This window comes from Dromiciops gliroides, chromosome 2 (assembly GCF_019393635.1).
Source record: "Dromiciops gliroides isolate mDroGli1 chromosome 2, mDroGli1.pri, whole genome shotgun sequence".
Lineage (NCBI taxonomy): Eukaryota > Metazoa > Chordata > Mammalia > Microbiotheria > Microbiotheriidae > Dromiciops > Dromiciops gliroides.
In genome coordinates this window covers 266,587,938-266,610,984 of record NC_057862.1, presented here as the reverse complement: position 1 = coordinate 266,610,984, position 23,047 = coordinate 266,587,938, and the positions used below count along the sequence as shown (strand labels likewise).

Here is a 23,047-nt window from a genome sequence, read left to right as displayed (position 1 = left end):
CCTACCCTCTCAGTTTTACATAAGAGCAAACCAAGGCCCATAAAGGTAAAGGTCATATAGGAAATAAGTAGTAGAGATGAGATTTTTATCCTAGCTCTTCTAACTCCAGAGCAGAAATTCTTTTTGTCATTTTGTAATTCCCACTCAAATGTAACATATGAAAAATTGAGTATTGATTTCTTCTAAGAAATTTTTATAGCTAAAAAAGATTACAGAAAGAGGATGCATAGCAATGCAAAATGTTCTATAGTACATCCTAAATAAGGTCCATAATTGTACAAAAGAGTTTGGCCTATCTCTGTGATCAACATGAAGCAGATAAATGATTTCTGTTTTCCAGTTTGTAATATGTGATTGGATGACTTAAGGAGTTTTTCTGTGACTGTGTGTATGCATGCATATGTGCATGCATGTGTTTATGTGTGTATTTACAACTGTATATTCAGAGTGTCCCAAAACTCTTAGTGCACTTTGTTACAGCTATAAGTAGCTATAATAGCTTAAAACTTCAATAAGACTTTTGGGAAACTGTACATGTGTATGTATGTTTTTGTGCATTGTAATGATTGGAATGACACCACCTGCTGGAGACTTATGGTAGAAAAGCTGTTCCATGAGGTGAACGTCTCTGAGGGCAAGACCATGCGTCTTTTCTTTGGTGTCAGGAAGTGATGTTTGCTGGTGGGAAGAAGAAGGGGGAGCCGGGCACTCTGACTCGCTCTTTTTTCCTGGGGACTCTGGCGGAGTGGGGAGCTAGAAATGTGCTCTCCCTTTAATAGATAGATGAATGTAGGCCTTTCTCTCTCTCTTTACCAAATTCTTATTCTCCTTAATAAATGCTTAAAAGCCTAACTTTTGCTAAAGCTTATAATTTATTGGCGACCACTCATTAGATATTTTAGACAGACTAGCTAGAATTTTAGCCCTTAACAGCATTTATATATGTATACATGTATACACATATATAGTGTATGTATACATTTCTGTATATAATATAGATAAATAGATACTGGTTCTGGACCTGTAATTCCATTGGTATAGGGAATCTCTTGGTGAGGGAACATCCTCTACCAGTGCAAGTCTGCACCTTCTCTGAAATTTTGAGTTTTAGAAAATTGCTATACATATGTATGACATTGAAAAATGAGTATCTTAAATCTAAGTAGAATTTACGCTTCTCAAAGGCTGGGACTGTCTGTCATTCATTGACTTTGTATCCATTTTAGTTTCTTTCCTCTACCGCAAACCTTAGCATTCAAATACATATCTGAAGTAGTTCTGTTGTACATTTTGGGACTGGATAACCGTACAATTATTTTTATTTGAGAAGCTTAAATTTAGTGTATTTTTTGGTCTTTATGAAGAGTGCTTTGGTATTTTAAAAAATTGGTTGCATAAATAATTCTGTTATTAAATTGCTTCACATTCCCTGATATAGGATCCTTTAATTCAGCTATTTCTTGAATCTGATCCTTAGTTTTTTGTCACCCACTCTACCTCTACCTTAGTCATTGGCCTGTCACCAAAACCTATACTTCTACTTCCTTTTTTATCTCTGTTAGGACACCATTTTCAAGATGTTTTTCTTTCAAGCGAAAGCATGTATGACTTTGTAGATGATTTTTGAGTTAAAGGTAACCTGAAATGCATGTTAGGGAGTAAGAACAATTGTAACTGTGGGAGAGGCAGTCTACTATCATGGAAAGACCTTGGGCAAGTCACTCAGTTTTCTTATCTGTAAAATGAGGGGATTGGACTAGATGTGATATAATGGTATTTGTTTATTAATAAATATATATTCATAACTGAAGGGGGAAAAGCAAGGAGGAGAGCATTCTACAATAATGGGGTTTCCTTTAGTTTCCAGTTCTTCGCCACTGCCAAAAGAGCTACTATAGATAATTTTGTACATATAAGACTTTTAGTCATTTTTCCCCATAACTTTTATTATAGGACTAGTTGAATTAATGCTTGCTCTAAAGGTATATATATTTTATTAATTGTATTTAATGACCCCCTTTTTCCCCTTTTAAATTACTCCATACAATCCTCCCCTTGAATTTAGGGTTTTATTTATAATGAATCCCTCCTTGAATCTACTTTCTCTCTTATTCTTCTCTTTACCATTTTCTGGTTCCCTACTGTTGGTAAGTTGGTGAGTTGGTATAGAAATTTATTCAAACTCTTTATGTTTGTGTGTTTTATACTCCTTTGACCAGTGAGGTTCAAGTGACACCTTCTCCCTGCAGCCCTTTCCTTCTTTGTATAGATTTCTACTTGTGCACTTTGATTATGTGAGATAAATTCCTAACCCCCTTTTGCCTTCCATTTCTATTCTTTTGTTAATGTCAACAAAATATAACAAGATAGCAGTGAGACCGTCTATCTTATTTGAGGTCATATAAAATTCCTGATGGTAGTAACATTCAGAAGGCATACTTTTATTATCCCTTTCCCCTGCCAAAGTCATCCCCAAAACTTTTCCTAGGCACAGACATCCATCTTTAACAGTTCCCAAACTGAAGTACATGCCATTTTCTACTATTGGTTTCATGACAATTCAGAAAACCATTCCTGTAATCAAAGCTCAAAACAATAGTAAATTACAGGGGGCAGCTAGATGGCACAGTGGATAAAGCACCAGCCCTGGATTCAGGAGGACCTGAGTTCAAATCTGGCCTCAGACACTTGACACTTACTAGCTGTGTGACCCTGAGCAAGTCACTTAATCTCCATTGCCCACCCCCCCCAAATAATAATGATTAAAAAAATAGTAAATTACAGTCCCAGAAATTTTTACCTTAAATAGCAAAATTTCACTAACAGCAACTTAGGGCTTTTGAATATCTTTCCCAATTTCCCCCTAAGAGTTAACATTTAATTTGTCCTTTACTTATAAATTAAAACTACACATATTCTGGGACTTTAGCCATACCTGATCATTGACATCATTAATGTGTTGAAGTTCATAATAGCCAAGAATTTCAAATGCAAATTTGCTATTATAGTAAAAATTATCTGCTTTTTAAAAACTATACCTCATTAAATATTTAACAATTTCAATTGTCTTTTTTATCATATCCTTTTAAAAGTCCAGTTAATAATATAATAATGTCCTGTGGGAATTTATTTCGATTTGGGGACCCTGCCTTTGGGCTGAGATTAAAAAGCTTTAGGCCCTCAGGGGTTTTTTTCTGTGAAAGAGGGGCTGATGCCCCTCCCCCTCTGCTTCAGCTGAGCCAAAAAGCCCCGTGGGCTTTACAGGACACTAGGTCAGATGACTGGGGGAAAAAGCCCTAGCTCCCTCCGCCCTGGAGGGATCTAACCCAGAGATCCTGGGCTCATGCAGGCCGGCCTCTAGTGCAGCTTGTATGGAGGTCCCAGGCGCTCAGCTTGGGGCATGGGCCCCTTGAGCCCCCGCACGGCCACAGCACTAGTGCAGCCAGTGGATTAACATGGCATGTGCGGGGGGCACAGGGAACCTGAGGTTGGAGGGGAGAGAAGGAAGATAAATATCAAGGAGTGAGACAGTAAGGGAAGTTGGAGAAGACAGAGTTGGAGAAAGCAAAGTTGGAGGCTGGAAGACTGAGAGAACAGAAGGGATGCTGGAGGATAGAGAAAGGGAGAGAAGGCAAGAGACACTGAGAGGTCTGTGAGAGAGAGAAAGAGAAGTTGGAGAAAGAGGGGGGACGGTACAGGAGTTTGGAGAAAGCGAGGAAGGACTACAATACAGAGATGCTAGAGATGCCAGGGGGTTGGCAACAGAGGTGAGGATGCTAAGGGGCTTTTTGGGAGGGTCGACAAAGTGAAAGGGGCTTGGAGTTAGAAGAAAGGAGCTGAGAAGCAAAGCGAAGCAGGGGAGCTGGAGTGAAGGAAAAAAAGAGTGAAAGTTGGAGAAAGCTGGAGCATACCTTAAGGCAAGAGGCAGCAACGGTCCTTATTATATTAAAAGCAGACAGGTTGTATAATTTGCATTTCTTAACCCTTATCATTTACATTGATTTTTATAAATAAATTCTGCTTTGATTATTTAATTAAGAGGCTTCTTAATCGTTTGCTTATCAATTTGGGATCTAACCAGTGTGGAGAAATTTTTAAAAGACCCTAACAGATTGGCTTAGGAAATTAATAGCAGCCAGTCAACAGTCCCCAGATTAGGCCCTTCCAGCCAAATTAGGCCCAGCAGTTAGTTTAAAATATTTTTACAGTCCAGATTAAAAAGTTGTTTTGTCTAACAGTATTTCTGTTATAATGGTCTCTCAAATTTCACAATATGATGATTTAGAAGTATAATAATAATAATGTAAACAATATCATGTATTTAATACATGAAACAAAAACTTCAGATGACATCGATTACATTTCCAAATCATCTCATATAAAAATTATTAATCTTATTACCTTTGACGTTTTAAACTCATGTTAGAATTATCATGCATGAAACAATTACATTCTTTTAAAAATATTAAAAAAATTTTTTCTGTTTAGAATTTTATTTTCCAAATTATATGTAAAAACAAATCTTGACATCAATTTTTCAAAACTTTGTGTTCCAACTTCTCTTTCTCCCTTCCTCCCCACCCCCCATCCCCAAGAATTCAAGTAATTCAATATAAGTTATACATGAGTAGTCATGCAAAACATCTCCACATTAGCCAGGTTGTGAAAGAAAACAGACAAAAACAAAACTACAGATTAAGGAACTATCAGAAAAAATTATGCTTCAATCTGTTTTCAGATGCCACCAGTTCTTTCTCTGTAGATGGACTGCAATTTTCACAAGTCCTTCAGAGTTATATTGGATCATTGCATTGCTGAAAATGACCACATCCTTCACAGCTGTTATTTTTTATACAGTACACTTCACTCTGCTTCAGTTCATGTAGGTCTTTCTAGGTTTTTCTGATAGCATCCTGTTCATCATAACATTTATATAATACCTTAAACCTGACAAAGAATTTTCTTCACTGTAGCCCAGCAAAGTAAATACCATACATTTTGCCATTATAATCAATCATCTTAACTGTTTCCCTCCATCCTATTCCCTTCCCATGATATTTACTCTATTTTCTATCTTCTTTTACCCTATTACTCCTCAAAAGTGTTTCGCTTCTGACTGCCCCCTTCTCCGCTCTGCCCTCTGCTTCTTTCACCTTTCCCTCCTTATCCCCTTCCCCTCCTACTTTCCAGGGTTAGATAGATTCCTCTACTCAATTAGGTGTGTAAGGAACAATTACTTTCAATTTACAAAATAATAATAATGTAGTGTTTATTACATACCAATCACTGTGTTAGGCACTTTGCAATCATTATATAATTTTGATCTCACAACACTTCTGGGAGATTGGTAGCATTATTATTTTTTCTCTTTATAGATCAGGAAACTGGGGAAAACATAAGATAACTTGCCTAAGATTGCACAACTAATAAATTTCTGCAACTGGAACAGAATTCAGGTTTTCCTACATTTTTCCAGCATTTTTTTCAACACCTGTATTTGGGAATCTGATCTGAGATGATCGAGGAAGAGTTAACAAGAGGTGGTTATAAAGTGCAAAGCTTTTTCCTATTTTTTTCCTTCACTATGGGATTATTTCCAAATTAGTTGTCTTTTGTCTTCCTTCATTGCTTTAGAATAATGAGACTCAGTTTTCAGGGGAAGTGTCATCTACTTTTTTTTTTGTTTGTTTTGGGTTTTTTTGGTGAGGCAATTGGGGTTAAGTGACTTGCCCAGGGTTACACAGCTAGTAAGTGTCAACTGTTTGAGGTCGGATTTGAACTCAGCCTTTCCTGACTCCATAGCCAGTGCTCTATTCACTGAACCACCTAGCTGCCCATCTACTTTTAACTTTTATAAAATTTCAATGAACTTCCTAGGAAAAAATCTCCAGGACCAGATGGATTCACAAGTGAATTCTACTAAACATTTAAAGAACAATTAATACCAGTGTAACGATTGGAATGACATCACCTGCTGGAGAGTTACTGTAGGAAAGCTCCGCCATGAGGAAAAGGTGTCTGAGGGCAAGCCATGCAGCTTTTCTTTGGCATCAGGAAGTGACGTTTGCTCGTGGGTACTGTCTATCAAAGCTACCAGCCAATTAGCTTGGAGCTGTGTGTGCGTGTGGATGGGATGTTCCCAGTTTCATAGGAGGCTTCATCAGGACTCTCATGGAGAGTGGAACAGAAATGCAAGCTCCCTGAGATAGACAGCTGAATCTAGGCCTCTTTCTCTCGCTTCACCAAATTCTTAATCTCCTTAATAAATGATTAAAAGTCTAAACTCTTGCTAAAGCTTATAATTTATTGGTGACCACTCATTAGATATTTTAGACAGACTAGCTAGAATTTCAGCCCCTTACACCAGTTAATATCAATACTACATAAACTATTTGAGAAAGTAGCTGAAGGAGTCCTACCAAATTCCTTTTACGATACAAATATGGTGCTGATACCTAACTAGGAAGAGACAAAACATAGAAAAATTATAGACCAATTTCCCTAATTAATATTGATGCAAAAATTGTAAATAAAACACTAGCAAAGAGATTATAGCAGTTTATTACAGCAAAAAGACTGTTAGACTATGACCAGAAATGTAGGGCTGGTTCATTGTTAGGAAAACTATCAGCATAATTGACCATATATCAATAATAAAACCAACAGAAATCATAGGATTATCTCAATAGATACAGAAAAAGCCTTTGACAAAATACAGTACCAATTCCTATTAAAAACACTTGCGGGGGCAGCTAGATGGCACAGTGGATAGAGCACCGGCCCTGGAGTCAGGAGGACCTGAGTTCAAATACAGCCTCAGACACTTGACACTTACTAGCTGTGTGACCCTGGGCAAGTCACTTAACCCCAACTGCCTCACTTAAAAAAAACCCAAAAAACAAAACACTTGCGACTTAGAAAACAAAACAAAACACTTGCCAACATAGAATGAAATGGAGCCTTCCTTAAAATGATAAACAGTATAGGTCTAAAACTATCAGCAAGCATTATATGTAATGGGGGTCATGTCATGACTTACACTGAATTGGATTTAAGTGAGATAGGGCTGTATAAGGTCACCAACCTCACTCTCTCCTCCAGAGCCATCTGAGCCCAGTGGCAAGATATATATCAGGATGATTGGACACAGCCCCACATATTTCAGGCAATAGGGGTTAAATGACTTGCCCAGGGTCACACAGCTAGTGTCTGAGGTGAGATTTGAACTCAGGTCCTCCTGACTCCAGGGCCAGTTCTCTAATCCATTGCACCACCAACCTTGCTCTCATGCTTTTGGCACCACGGCAGGAAACTGAATTGCTTCCATTTGAATTGTCTTAGGAAGATTGTGAAGATTACCTGGCAGCATAAGATACCAGACACTGAGATTCTCTCTTGAGCTAAATTGCCAAACATTCAAACTCTACTGCAGAGTACAACTCCGAGGGCTGGCCACGTTGTTCGAATGCTAAATGTATGCTTGCCTAAAAGACTATTTTATGGAGAACTCATAGAAAGCAAGTGCTCACATGGTGGTCAGAAAAAGTGTTATAAGGATACTTTTAAGGTCTCTTAAGAACTTTGGAATTGATTGCATGCCATGGGAAAGAGTGGCACAGGACTGCCCAGCATGGAATGCCCTCATCAGAGAAAGGTGCTGTCCTCTGAGCAACGTAGAATTGAAGTAGCTCAAAAGAAACATGAGATGTGCAAATTTAAAGAATCCAACCCACATGTTGTGTCCTCCCTGTAGTAGAACATTCCTAGTTTGTATTGGTCTGATCAGCCACAGTCAGACACCCTGTGACTTGACTCTACCTTTTGGTACTCTTTGAGGACGAAGAACAACCACCATACCATATAATGGGGATAAGCATTCCTAATAAGATCAGGGGTGAAACAAGGATGTTCATTATTACTACTATTAATTAATATTGTACCAAAAATGTTAGCCTATAGCAATAAGATAAGAAAAAGACATTAGAATAGACAATGAGGAAACAAAACTATCACTCTTTGTAGATGATAGGAAATTCCATTTAAAATAACTAAAGACAATATTAAATACTTGGGAGTCTACTTGACAAGTCAAATACAGGAACTATGTGAACGCAACTAAAATACTTCTTACAACAAATAAAGTCAGATCTAAACAATTGGAAAAATATTAATTGCTCATGGGTGAGCCAAACCAATATAATAAAAATGACAGTCCTATTTAAATTAATCTATTTAGTGCCATATCAAATTATCAAAAATTATTTTATAGATCTAGAAAAAAATAATAAAATTCTTTTGGAATAACAAAAGCTAAAGATTATCAAGGGAACAAATGAAAAAAAAATGTGAAAGATGGTAGTCTGGCCATAACCAATCTCAAATTGTAATAAAGTGGTAATTATCAAAATAATCTGGTACTAGCTTAGAAATAGAGTGGTGGATCAGTGGAATAGAATAGGTATGAATTACTTTATAGTAAATGACTATAGTAATCTAGTATATGATAAACCCAAAGATCCAAGCTTTTAGAACAAAAATTCTTTATTTGACAAAACTGCTGTGGGAAAACTGGAAAACAGTATGGCAGAAACTAGGTAGCAGCCAACATCTCACACTGTATACTAAAATAAGGTCAAAATGGGTCCATGATTTACACATAAAAGGTGATACCATAAGCAAATTAAGAGAGCATGGAAGGGGCAGCTAGGTGGCGCAGTGGATAGAGCACCGGCCCTGGAGTCAGGAGTACTTGAGTTCAAATCCGGCCTCAGACACTTAACACACACTTACTAGCTGTGTGACCCTGGGCAAGTCACTTAACCCCAATTGCCTCACTAAAAAAAAAAAAAAAAGAGCATGGAGTGGTTTATCTGTCAGATTTATGCATGGGGAAGAATTTAGCACCAAAGATATAGAGTGCATTACAAAATGATTTTGATTATACAAAATTAAAAAGCTTTTGCATAAACAAAACCAATGCAATCAAAATTATAAGGAAAGTAGAAAACTGGGAAAAATTTTTTTGCAACAAATATCTCTGAGAAAGGCCTCATTCCTCAAATGAGTCTTATTTATAAGAATACAAGTCATTTCCCAGTTGATAAATGATCAAGGAATACGAACAGGTGGTTTTTGACAAAGAAATCAAAGCTATCTGTAGGCATATAAAAATGCTCTAAATCACTATTGATCAGAGAAATGCAAATTAAAATAATTCTGAGGTATCACTTCTCACCTATCTGAGGGGTAAATATAACAAAAAAGGAAAATATTGGATGTTGCAGGGGATGTAGGAAAACTGGGATGCTAATCCACTATTGTTGGAGTTGTGAACCGATCAACCATTCTGGAGAGCAATTTGGAGCTGTGCCCAAAGGGCTATAAAACTGTGTATATTCTTTGATCGAGAAATACCACTTCTAGTTTTATATCCCAAAGACATCCCTCAAAAGAGAAAAAGACCTATCTGTACAAAAATATTTCTAGCAGCTCTTTTTGTGGTGGCTAAGAATTGGAAATCAAAAGAATGCCCAGCAGTTGGGGAATGGCTAAACAAGCTGTGGTAAATGATGGTGATTATTGTGCTATAAGAAATGACAATCAGGATGATTTCAGAAAGGGCTGGAAAGACTTATATAAACTCATGTATGGTGAAGTGAGCAGGAGGATGTGCACACATACAGAAATATTTTATGATGAAGAACTGTGAATGTCAACTATTCTCAGCAATACAACGATCCAAGATATTCCCAAAGGACTAATGATGAAGTGTTCTATCTGCTTTCAAAGAAGGAACTGATGTTGATTGAACAGAGATTGAAGCATGCTATTTTTCACTTTCTTTTTTCATTTTTTTTCTATAATTAGTCTTCTTATACAAAATGAGTAATATGGAAATGTTTTGTATAATTGCACATGTATAACTTATATCTGATTGCTTACCACCTCAGGGAGGAGGTAGGGATGGAATTTGGAACTCAAAACTTTAAGTAAAAAGGTTTGTTAAAATTAAGAAAAAACTTTTATAAGATTTGATTGTTATTTTTCCTTAAAATCTGCAGGGTGGTACCCCAAAACTTACTAAGATATTTCAGAATGGAGCAAATTCATGGAATTACTCAAAGTGTTGAGTTCTCCCCTGGAATCTTAAAATGATTAATCTTCAAACTCCTTAAAGGTTAATCTCTAAACATCTAGAATCTGCTAAGATGTCTTTAGCAGTTCTACAGACTCTGATTATCTGACTTTATTTCTATAATTCCAACATAGTCAAAGCTGAAATGACAGAAAAAAAGTGTGTTGCAAGTGTTTTTTTTTTTTTTGGCAGGGCAATTGGGGTTAAGTGACTTGCCCAGGGTCACACAGCTAGTAAGTGTCACGTGTCTGAGGCTGAAATTGAACTCAGGTCCTCCTGAATCCAGGGCTGGTGTTCTATCCACTGTGCCACCTAGCTGCACCGTGTTGCAGGGTTTTTAAAAGTGGGAGTTAGTCATGTTTACTGGGACAGTTGCTTCATTAATCTTTCCCAGTGTTCTAAACTCTTTGACTCCAGCCGTTAGAAGTTTTTCTGGCTGGCTCCATTTAAAGTCTTTCAAAGTAAAAGAATCTAAACAAACATTTTACATAATACAGACATTTTATATTTTACAAAGATACACAGACAGACAAAATGACAGTACAGATAAAAACAGACACAAACAGTTCTAACAGTGTGTAGTTACAGAGATAAGGAGTTACTATTTTACATAGGCATGTAATTAAAAAAAAAAGGTATGCAGAGGGACCAATAAACAGGGGTGTGTAGTTTAAGAAAGGATATCTTTACTAGAGTGATCCCAGATGAATCAGGTCATCAGAAGGCCCTGGAGTTTTCCTCACAGTGAATAGCCAGTTTGACCAAGGCAGGAACTCAGAGAATTGGAAAAAGGACAAGAGCAGAGAACTCACCAAATGAGGGGGACAAGGTCGGACTCTGGAGAAAGAAATCTTTGGTGACACCTAGTCCATTTCCACTGGTACTGGGGAGTCCAATGACGTGGTTCTGTGTCCAGTCCCACTTCTGACACCAGTTAATGTGAACTGGACCCAACTGGCTTCAAACCTCTGTGTGGTCAGAGTTAAACAGAAGGCTAGAGACAGGAGAGTCAGGAATCAAACAGAAATTTAATTTCAGAGTGAGGGAAATGGTTTGTAAGCAAGGAGGGTAGCCACATGTGCTGGGGCCCTTCCCCTTGTGGAGGCACTAGTGTGGCCAAACTTTGATTTACATACTTTTGGCTAGACAAGGAGGCAAACAGTGTCATGTAGCAACAGTGAGGCAAGGTTGCCTAGTGACAAAAAGTCTGTTCATAGCCGTGCTTCATGCCGGGGCCTGTTGCTGCTTGTCCAAGCTTAGTTACCATTAGTTCTAGAAGATGAGTGCAAAGGATTGTTATGCCAAGCTCAGGGCACAGCTTGTTTGCTGGTCTGTAACTCTGGAAAACGGTGTATCTCCTAATATCTTGAAAAGGTAATATTAATTTTTATCTTTTCACATTGATATGGTCAGTTATATAGTACTTACATTTTTTCTAATTTTGAACCAGTCTTGCATTCTTGTATAAATCCTGCCGGGTCTGATCTTTGTTAGATATTGCTGTCATTTCCTTTTTAGTAATTTATTTAAAAATTTTGCAACAATATTCATTAGGGAGATTGGTCTCTAGTTTTTTTTCTCTGTTGTTGTTCTAAACCAGAGGTTTAGGTATCAAAACCATTTGGTAGGACTCTTTCTTAACTTTTTTTTTTTTTAAATATAGCTTATATAGTATTGGAATTAATTGGTTTTTAAATGGGTAGAATTCATTTGTAAATCTGTCTGGTTCAGGGAATTTTTTTCTTAGGGAGTTTATTTATGGTTTTTCCAATTCTTTTTTTCTAAAGTCAGTTTATTTAAGTATTCTATTTCCTTTCCTGTTAATCTGGGCAATTTATATTAAAAAATATTCCTCTAATTTCATTGTTACTTTTACTACCATGTAATAGGGCAAAATAGCTCCTAATAATTGCCTTTATTTTGTCTTCATTGGTGGTATATTTACCCTTTTAATTTTTGATATTGGTAATTTGGTTTTCTTCTTCCATTTAAAAAAAAAATCAAACTAACCAGTGGCTTATCTATTTTATTGTGTGTGTTTTTTTTAAAATAACACCCACTACTAGTACTTTTATTTTATTTTTTTACTTTCGATTTTATTAATCTATTTGATTTTCAGGATTTCTATTTTGGTGTTTAATTTGGGAATTTTTAATTTGTTCATTTTCTGGTTTTTTTTTTGTTGTTTTTTTGGTTGCATGCACAAATCATCGATCTGCTCTTTTCCTTTTTTATTGATGTTAGCATTTGGAGATATAAATTTTTCCCTAATTACTTCTTTGGCTGCATTTCACAAAGTATTGATTGATTCTATGACATGCTCTTTGACCTTTTTATTCTTTTGGATTAAATTGTTTAGTTTCTAATTAATTTTTTTCCTAATTAATTTTTAATCTATGCTTCCAAAACCCTTTAGGAAATGTAATTTTCATATCATCTGAAAAGGTGAATTTAGTATTTCTGTTTTTCTCCATTTATTTGTGAGATTTTTATGCCCTAATACATGGTCAGTTTTTGTGAAAGTGCCATATATATATGAGAAAAAGTAAACTTTTTTCTATTCCCATTGAATTTCCAGAGATCAGCCATATCTAACTTTTCTAAGATTCTATTCATCTTCTTAAGTTCCTTCTGATTTATTTTGTGATTAGATTTCTATAGTTCTAAGAAGGGACAGTTCAGGTCCCCCACTAGTATAGCTTTACTTTCAATTTCTTCCTATAGCTTACTTAACTTTTTTTTCTTTTCTTTTCTTTTCTTTTTTTTTTTTTTTTGCGGGGCAATGAGGGTTAAGTGACTTGCCCAGAGTCACACAGCTAGTAAGTGTCAAGTGTCTGGGGCCAGATTTGAACTCAGGTTCTCCTGAATCCAGGGCCGGTGCTTTATCCATTGCACCACCTAGCTGCTCCTCACTTAACTTTTTCTTTAAGAATTTGAATGTTGTACCTTTGGTTGCATACTGTTTATTATTGATATTATTTCATTGTTTATGGTACCTTTTAGCAAACTGTAGTTACCCTTTTTATCTCTTTTAATTAGGTCAATTTTTGCTTTTGCATTGTCTGAGATCATGAATGCTACTCCTGGCTTATATTTTTTTTCTTTAGCTGAAGCAGAATAGATTCTATCTGAGCCTCTTATTTTAACTCTATCTGAATATTTTTCTATTTTTCGTGTGTTTCTTGTAAACAACACATAGTTAAGAATTCTGGTTTCTAATTCTTTCTGCTATCCACTTCTGTCTTATGGGTGAGTATATCCCGTTCCCATTCCCAGTTATGATTACTGTATATTTTCCACCATCCCATTTTCTTCTCTTTATCCTTTTGTCTCTATTTTTACCCTTTCAAAAGTTTATTTTGCTTCTGACCACTGCCTCCCTTAATTTGCCCTCTTTTTTCTCATGTTTTTCTTTCACTTATTCCCTTTTCCTCATACTTCCCTGTTGTGTAAGATCAATTTTTATACCCAATTGTGTGTGTGTGTGTGTATATATATATATATATATATATATATATTTCCCTCTTTGAACCAATTCCAATGAAAGTGAGGTTTGAATATTGCTTGCTCCTCCATCTCCATTTTTCTGTCCACCGTAAAAATGCTTCATTTTGCTCCTCTTTTATATGAGATAATTTACTCTGTTCTTCCTTTTCCTTGTCCCTTCTCCCAGTACATACCTCTTTTTCACCCCTTCTTTTTTTTTTTTTTGAGATCATTCCAACATAATTGACTCACACATTTTCAGTAGATTCTCTCTAACTGCCCTAATAATGATAAAGTTCTTAAGAGTTACATTATCTTCCCATATAGAAATGTAAACAATTTAATTGTATTAAGTTCCTTATGATTTCTCTTTCATATTTGCCTTTTTATGCTTTTATTAAGTTTTGTGTTTGAATGTCAAATATTCTTTTCAGCTCTGGTCTTTTTATCAGAGATACTTTCATAGTCCTCTATTTCATTAAATGTTAATTTTTTTCCCCTGAAGGATAATACTCATTTTTGCTAGAAAGTTTTTCTTGGTTGTAAACCTAGCTCCTTTGCCTTCTAGAATATCATATTACAAACCCTTTGCTTTTTTAACATGGTAATTGCTAAATCTTGTGTGATTCTATGATTCCACAATATTTAAATCGTTTCTTTCTGACTGCTTGCAATACTTTCTCCTTGACCTGAGGGCTCTAGAATAATATTCCTGGGAGTTTTCATTTTTGGATCTCTTTCAGGAAGTGATTCTTTTAATTTCTGTTTTACCTTCTGGTATCAAGGCAGTTTTTTTTTTTTTTCAGGGCAATTGAGGTTAAGTCACTTGCCCAGGGTCACACAGCTAGTAAGTGTTAAGCGTCTGAGGCCGGATTTGATCTCAGGTCCTCCTGAATCCAGGGCTCTATCCACTGTGCCACCTAGCTGCCCCAAGGCAGTTTTTTTTTTTTTGTCGTTTTTTTGTTTTTGTTTTTTATGAGGCAGTTGGGGTTAAGTGACTTGCCCAGGGTCACACAGCTAGTAAGTGTCAAGTGTCTTGAGGCTGTATTTGAACTCAGGTTCTCCTGAATCCAGGGCCTCTGCTCTATCCACTGCACCACCTAGCTGCCCCCCAAAGCAGTTTTTCTTGATAATTTTTTGAACTATGATGTCCAAGCTCTTTTTGATTATAGCTTTCAGACAGTCCAATAATTCTTAAATTATCTTTCCTCCATTTATTTTCTCTTTTATTTTTGGATGAGGTATTTCACATTTCCTTTTTTTCAGTCTTTTGACTTTAATAGTTTCTTGATATCTCATGGAATCATTAGTATCCGCTTGCCCAGTTCTAATTTTTAATGTTTGGGTTTATCATATACTAGATTACTGTAGTAATTACTATAGTGTAATTTGTACCTATTATAATCCACTGATCCACTTTTCTATTTCTTAGCCACTACTAGATGGTTTTGATAATTACCACTTTATAATGCAGTTTGAAATCTGGTATGGCTAAACCACCTTCTCTTGCATTTTTTTTTCATTGAATCCCTTAATATCCTTGAGCTTTTGTTTTTCCAGATGAATTTGATTATTTTTTCTAGCTCTATAAAATAAACTGTTTTGTTAGTTTCATTTATATGGCACTGAATAGATTAATTTTGGTATGATTGTCACTTTTATTATGTTGGCTTGGCACAGTAGTATTCCATCATAATTATACATTACAACTTGATCAGCCATTCCCCAATTGATGGGCATCCCCTTAATTTCCAATTCTTTCCCACCAGGAAAAAGCTGCTAAAAATATTTTTGTACATATAGGTCCTTTTCCTTTTTGTTTTTTATCTTTTTGGATGCAGACCCTAGTAGTGATGTTGTTAGGTCAAAGAGTAGCCATTTGGGCATAATTCTGCATGCTCTACAAAATGGTTGAGTCAGTTTACAACTCCAATAGTGCCTCATTTCCCTACATCCCAACCAACATTTTAAATTTTTCTCATATTTCCTATTAGCCAATCTAATAGATTTGAAGTAGTACCCCAGAATTGTTTTGGTTTGTATCTCTCCAATCAGTAGTGAGTTAGAACATTTTTTTTCCATATGGTTATAGATGGCCTTGATTACTTCATCTGAAAACTGTTCATATATTTTGATAATTTATCAATTAGGTCTTTTTAAAAAAAATAAATTTGACTCAGTACTCTGTTTGGGAAATGAGGTCTTTATAAGAGAAGCTTGCTTCAATTTTTTTTTCATGGTTATTATTGCTAATTGGATTTCCCTCCATCCTATTCCTCTCCCTTTATTCTATCTGTTCTCTCTTTTCACCCTGTCCCCTCTCAAAGATGTTTTGCTTCTGACTACCCCCGCCCCAATTTGCTTTCCCTTCTATCACCCTCACCTCCTTCTCTTAATCCCTTCCCCTTCTACTTTCCTGCAGGGTAAGAGATTTCTAAACCCAGTTGAGTGTGTATGTTATTCCCTCTTTGAGCCAATTCTGATGAGAGTAAGGTTCATTCACTCCTCCTTACTTTCTCCATCTTTCCCTCCTTGTGAAAGATTTTTCTTGCCACTTTTATGTGAGATAATTTACTCCCTTTCTCTTTCTCCCAGTGAATTCCTTTCTCACCCCTTAATTGATTTTTTTAGATATTATCCCCTCATATTCAACTCACACCTGTCACCTCTGTCTCTATATACTCCTTCCAATTGCCCTAATAATGAGCAAGTTCTTATAAATTACGAGTATCATCTTCCCATGTAGAAATGTAAACAGTTTAACCTTAATAAATCCCTTATGATTTCCTTTTCCTGTTTACCTTTTTATACTTCTCTTGAGTCTTGTATTTGAAAGTCAAATTTTCTATTCAGCTCTAAGCTTTTCATAAAGAATGCCTAAATGTCTTCTCTTTTATTGAATGCCAATTGTTTCCCCTGAAGGATTATATTCAGTTTTGCTGGGTAGGTGATTCTTGGTTGTAATCTCAGTTCCTTTGTTCTTGGAATATCATATTCTAAACTTTCTGATCCTTTAATGTAGAAGCTGCTAAATTTTGTGTAATTTGGATTGTTTCTTTCTGGCTACTTGGAATATTTTTTCCTTGACCTAGGAGCTCTGGAATTTGGATATAATATTCCTGGGAGTTTTCGTTTTGGGGTCTCTTTCAGGAGGTGATCAGTGGATTCTATCAATTTCTATTTTACATTTTTATTTTTAAATGTCAGGGTAGTTTTTCCTGGATAATTTATTGAAAGATGATGTCTAATTCCCCCAACACGCTTCTTGCAGTTCAGTTTTTTTTATCATTCTTTTATTTATTTATTTGGGGGGGTTATTCTCATCAAAGTCACCTTATTTCCATATTCTCTTTCTATATATAATGCTTCCAATTGCTGTGAGAGTAATCAAGTTGTTAATAGGTACAAATATTATCTTGCCATATAGAAATATAGATAGTTAAACCTTATTTAATTTTTTTTTTTTTGGTGAGGCAATTGGGATTAAGTGACTTGCCCAGGGTCACGCAGCTAGCAAGTGTCAAGTGTCTGAGGCCGGATTTGAACTCAGGTCCTCCTGACTCCAGGGCTGGTATTCTATCCACTGCGCCACCTAGCTTCCCCTAATCTTATTTAATTTATATTTTTTCTTTCTTGCTTCTTTTTTACCTTTTTATATTTCCCTTGAGCCTTGTTTTTGGAGGTCACATTTTTTTTTGTTGTTTATCTCTGGTCTCTTAATTAGAAATGCTTGAAAGTTCTCTATTTCATTAAATACCTTCTCCCCCCCCCCGAAATATTATATTCAATTTCTCTAAGTGATTCTTGGTTGTAATCCTAGCTACTTTGCCTTCCAGTATATCATATTCCAATCCCTTCATTTCCTTAAGGTGGAAACTGCCAAATCCTGTGTAACCCTGAATGTAGCTACACCATATTTGGATTGTTTCTTTTTAGCTTGCAATACTTTCTCCTTGATCTGTGAGTTTTGGAATTTGTCTACAATATTCCTGGTAATTTTCATTTTAGGATCTTTCAGGCAGTGATAGGTGGATTCCTTCATTGGTTGTAATATATCAGGGTGGTTTTCTTTGACAATTTCTTAAAAGATATTGTCTAGGCTTTCTTTTTGATCATGGCTTTTATGTAGTCTAATAATTCTTATATTATCTCTCCTGATTCTCTTTTCTTGGTCAGTTGTTTTTCCAGTGAGAAATTTCAAATTTTCTTCTATTCTTTACTTTTTTTTTTTGGTGAGGCAATTGGGGTTAAGTGACTTGACCAGGGTCACAGAGCTAGTAAGTGTCAAGTGTCTGAGGCCGGATTTATTCTTTACTTTTTAAATTATGTTTGATCATATCTTGATGTCTCATAGAGTCATTAATTTCTACTTGCTAAATTCCAATTTTTAAGGAATTATTTTCTTTAGTAAGCTTTTGTACTTCCTTTTCTATTTGACCTATTCAATTTTTAGAGAGCTATTTAGAAGTTATAAAGTAGTGAAGAAAGTCTGAATTATTGTGGAAGTGGTATGAGTAAAAAGAATTTGTTAAGGAAGGATATATAAGACTTTGCACATGATTGAATATGATGAGATTTGAAGGACTGAAGAATTAAGAATGACTCCTAGTTGCAAATCTGAGTGACTGAAAGAATGGAGGTACTGTTGACAAAGATAAGGAAGTTAGGAGGGACAGGTTTTAGGAAGAATGATAATGAGTTCTGTTTTGGTCCTTTTGAATTTTCAGTGCTTATGGGATTTTGACACCTAGATAGAGATTTGTAAAATAAACCATCAGAATGTTAGTAGAGGGGCAGCTAGGTGGCGCAGTGGGTAGAGCACCGGCCCTGGATTCAGGAGGACCTGAGTTCAAATTCAGCCTCAGACACTTAATACTTACTAGCTGTGTGACTCTGGGCAAGTCACTTAACCCCAATTGCCTCACAAAAAAAAAAAAAAAGAATGTTAGTAGAAATGATTAGCAAGTTTGTCATAAGGTCAGAAACTAAAAAATATGTTTAAAATTGGATATATTAGTGTAAGATTTCCAAAGCATTTTAAATATTACCTCATTTGATCTTTATACCTCCTCTGAGGTACAGAGAAGTTAGGTGACTAACTCATGTACCCACAACTATTAAGTGTCAAAGACAGGATTGGAACCCAGGTATATGTGTATATCCAGTGCTTTCTCTACTCATTTTGCCTCCCTAACATAAGATAAATTTGGAGCTAAATAATGTGGATAATTATGTCTTTTTTGTAAGACTTAAATATTTTATAAATATTTAAATATTTCAAACTTTTTTTAGGTTAATTGTGCTAAGGAAGAAGCATCAAGATACTGTGGAAGGGAAAATGATTGGACAAAAGCATATTTATTCCGGTAACATTTTTTTATATATGACTAATATTGAAAGTTAGGGACAGAAGAAGAAAAGGATAAATGTAAATTTTAAATTTTGAGATTAAAATACATAATTTCATTATGTATTACAATTCTTTTAGACAAAAAGAATATTGTTCAAAAAGGTTAGACAACCAATAAATATTTCTTAAGTACTTACTATGTTCCAAGTACGGTGCCAAGTCTTGGGGATACAAATATGAAAAAGAAAAACAGTTACTGCCCTCAAGAATCTTATAATCTACTGGGGGAAGACAAAAGGAAAGTGAAAAACGAGGACAGTTGGAAGGAAGAAGGGAACTACTTGGTGTGGAGGTATGATGAAGTCATGTGTAACTGGATAGGAAATGAAGAGGTTGAAAAAAGAATATGACACAACGTTTTAATATCTAAAGTTTAATATTATTCTTTTTTAGGAACTGGCCTGCAAAGAACAGTAATTTTTAATACAGTTAATGTCTGATTTAAAAAAATTGCCATGTATCATGTTTTATCCAAACATTATATATTCTTTAGCATATTGTTTTATAAAGAGCAAACATTTAATTTTTTTCAGTTGAATTTAATATTTCATTATTAATATGTGAATTTTTTGTATTTTATGTTGGTACAAGTTTTCTTCTGAACATAAGCATTCTGACATAATTTTATATCTTAAGTTTCTTACTTGTTGGCCTCTAAGGACCCTTCTAACTCTAAATTTATGACTTTACCAAGTAGATTTATTTAAGGTTCTGTTCTATGTTGATAGAACAGTAGAAATAATTTTCCTCACAAAAATTAAAAAATTAATGTTTTGCATACTATTTTAGTGACTCAAACATAACATCATATTCTTTAGGATACAACCTGTTATTTTCATAGAACAGAACATTTCATATTGTTAATGAGATATTCTTTCTAAACCAATGAATACTGCCTTCTTTTGTTTATAGAATATTGAAAGGCAGAGATAAAAAATTTAGATAAAACAAGGCAAATGAAACTTGATTGCTTTGAAATAATATTAATAAGTATAATTTTGAGTTAGATTTGATACATCCTTTATAAATGATTTTAAATGATAATTTGTATGAAGTAATAATTAATAACTAAGTTTACTCAAAGGTAACAAGGAATTCCAAATACTACATGAATTTTGAGTAATTTTTTTTTTTTTGACAGAGGTAACATATTACTCAGAGAATTCCCTACTGATGCTTTGTTTGACGTGAATGCCATTGTAGCTAATGTTCTCTTGTAAGTAGAAGTAAAAATTAATTCATTTTTACTTTTCTTAGTTGTCTTAATTTCACTTAAACTTGGTCTTGAGGGGCAGCTGGGTGGTGCAGTAGATGAAGCGCCAGCCCTGGATTCAGGAGGACCTGAATTCGGGTCTGGCCTCAGACACTTGACACTTGCTGGCTGTGAGACCCTGGGCAAGTCGCTTAACCTTCATTGCCCTGCAAAAACAAAAGAAAACAAACAAACGAAACAAACCTTGGTCTTGAGAGGATTTTTTGAAATTTACAAGTTATTGATTGCAAAATGTAAAAATGCCTTTGGGGAATTTCTAAACTAAAAATGTATTCAGCTATGTCTTTTTTAAAAAATAGGTTTTTATTTTGTCCTGTTTTTTACATCACCATAGTTTTCTCTTAAACCATTGCATTTCCTTCCCCTTCCCAGAGGTCTTCTATATAACAAATATATCCTATATAACAAATAGTGTTTTAAAAAGACAGATAAAAAGAGAGAAGAGGCAAAAAATCAGCACAACTCATCAGTACTTTGAAAAAGTCCAAAAGCATGTTCAATTTCCAACACCTGTGTCCAATGTCCAACCTCTCCAGGAAGGAGTGGGTTGGGGGTGTTCCCTCATATCTCTTCATTTGAGTTGTACTTGACCTTCATAATTTTGCTATATTCATGTGTGTGTGTGTTTTTCCATTTACATTTTGGTAGTAATTGTGTATATTTTCTTTGGCTAGGCTTGCTTCACTCTGCTTCAGTTCATGCAGTTCCTTTTTATGCTTTTATTTATCAAATTCATAATTTTTTATGAATCAGTAATATTCAAATACATTCATGTAACATAATTTGTTTAGCCATTCTCCAGTTGATGGTTATTTACTTTGTTTCTAATTCTTTGCTATTATAAAAATTGCTGCTACAAATATTTTGGTGTACATGGAGGCTCTCTTTTTATTGATGGCTAGTATGTCCAGTAACAGAACTTCTGGGTCAAAGAGTGACCCCATTTTAGTCACTTTATATTTGATTAATTCCAAATTGTTTTCCAAAATGGTTATACCATGGGGGCAGCTAGTTGGCGCAGTGGATAAAGAGCTGGCCCTGGATTTAGGAGTTCAAATCCAGCCTCAGACACTTGACACTTACTAGCTGTGTGACCCTGGGCAAGTCACTTAACTCTTGTTGCCCCATCCAAAAAAAAAAAAACGGTTGTACCAATTCCAAAACAACTCTACAATGTATTAGTGTGCCTATCATCTCATAACCTCTCTAAATTATTTTTATTTTTAGTCATTTTTGCCACTTTACAAGTTATAAGGAAAAACTTCAGGATTGTTTAGATGTGTATTTCTCATATTACTAGGAATATGGAATATTCTCTCATGTGGTTTATAGTTTGTAATTCTTTTTTGTTGTTGGTGGTGAACTGTTCATTTCCTTTGACCACTTATCTGTTAGAGAATGACTATTAGTCACATAGTGGATTATATATTTTATTTTTAAAAGTTGATTGTTTTGTTTATTTTTTGTTTTGTTTTCAGTTTTGTTAATCTCTTCTTTAACTTTCAGGTGTTAAGGGCTAAAATTCTAGCTAAACTGTCTAAAATATCTAATGAGTGGTCGCCAATAAATTATAAGCTTTAGCAAGAGTTAGACTTTTAAGCATTTATTAAGGAGAATAAGAATTTGGTAAAGAGAGAGAGAAAGGCCTAGATTTCTATCTATTAAAGGGAGAGCACATTTTTAGCTCCCTTCTCCACCAGAGTCCAGAGGAAAGAGCCCTTCCGTCTCCTCCTTCCTCCTCCCACTAGTCTGCATCACTTCCTGATACCAAAGAAAAGACTCCTGGTCTTGCCCTCAAAGACCTTCGCTTCATGGGCAGAACTCTTCTACAGTTAGCATCCAGCAGGTGGCGTTATTCCAATCGTTACACAGGATTTCTATTTTGCTATTTAATTGGGGACTTTTAATTTTTTTTTTAGGTTAAGTTGCATGCCTAGTTTGTTGATCTGTTCTTTCTGTTTTATTAGTGAATGTGTTTACAGATAAAAATTTTCCTCTTAGTCCTGCTTTGGCTGGACTATGTTCTCATTTTTTGGTCATTATTTCTTATTTTTTTATTTTTTAGTGAGGCAATTGGGGTTAAGTGACTTGCCCAGGGTCACACAGTTCATAGGTGTTAAGTGTCTGAGGCCGGATTTGAACTCAGGTACTCCTGACTCCAGGGCTGGTGCTCTATCCACTGCGCCACCTAGCTGCCCCTTTGTCATTATTTTTAATTAAATAATTGATTCTATGATTTGTTCTTTTACTCATTTATTTAAGATAGTTACTTAGTTTCCAATTAAGTTTAAATTTTGCTTCAGATCCCTTTTATTGAATATTGTTTTCATTTCATTATGTTCAGTAAAAGATTATTTAAATTCTGCATAAATTAAAAATTTAAATTTTTATACTCTAATATATGATTAGTTATTGTGAAAGTGCCATTCATAGCTTATAAATAGGCATAATCCTTTCTTTTCTCATTCAGTATTCTCTGGAAGTCTATCATTCCTAACTTTTATAAAATTTTATTCAGGTTCTTCATTTCTTTCTTTTTGTTTTGTTTTGTGAGGCAATTGGGGTTAAGTGATTTGCCTAAGGTCACACAGCTAGTAAATGCTAAATGTCTGAGGCCGGATTTGAACTCAGATCCTCCTGACTCCAGGGCCGGTGCTCTATCCACTGCACCACCTAGCTGCCCCCTCTTCTTTTCTTTTTCTTTGTTTCTTTGTTTCTTTGTTTTTGTGGGGCCATGAGGGTT

The 23,047-nt window shown here is 35.2% G+C and overlaps 1 protein-coding gene across 9 annotated transcripts in view; it reads left to right on the top strand.

The window, feature by feature from the left end:
• Positions 1–23,047, top strand: part of TXNDC16 (thioredoxin domain containing 16) — a 169,287-nt gene that overhangs the window by 18,653 nt on the left and 127,587 nt on the right. For 8 of the 9 annotated variants that reach the window (XR_006354987.1, XM_043988163.1, XM_043988161.1 and 5 more), the window contains 2 exons: positions 18,914–18,987; positions 20,173–20,247. Coding sequence is in view for 7 of the 9 variants with exons in the window: in XM_043988163.1 (XP_043844098.1) it covers positions 18,914–18,987; positions 20,173–20,247 (149 nt within the window). In the remaining 2 variants the exon portion in view is untranslated. Of the gene's footprint in view, positions 1–11,430; positions 11,510–18,913; positions 18,988–20,172; positions 20,248–23,047 lie in introns of those variants that run through there. The other variant, XM_043988166.1, reaches the window with a different exon arrangement.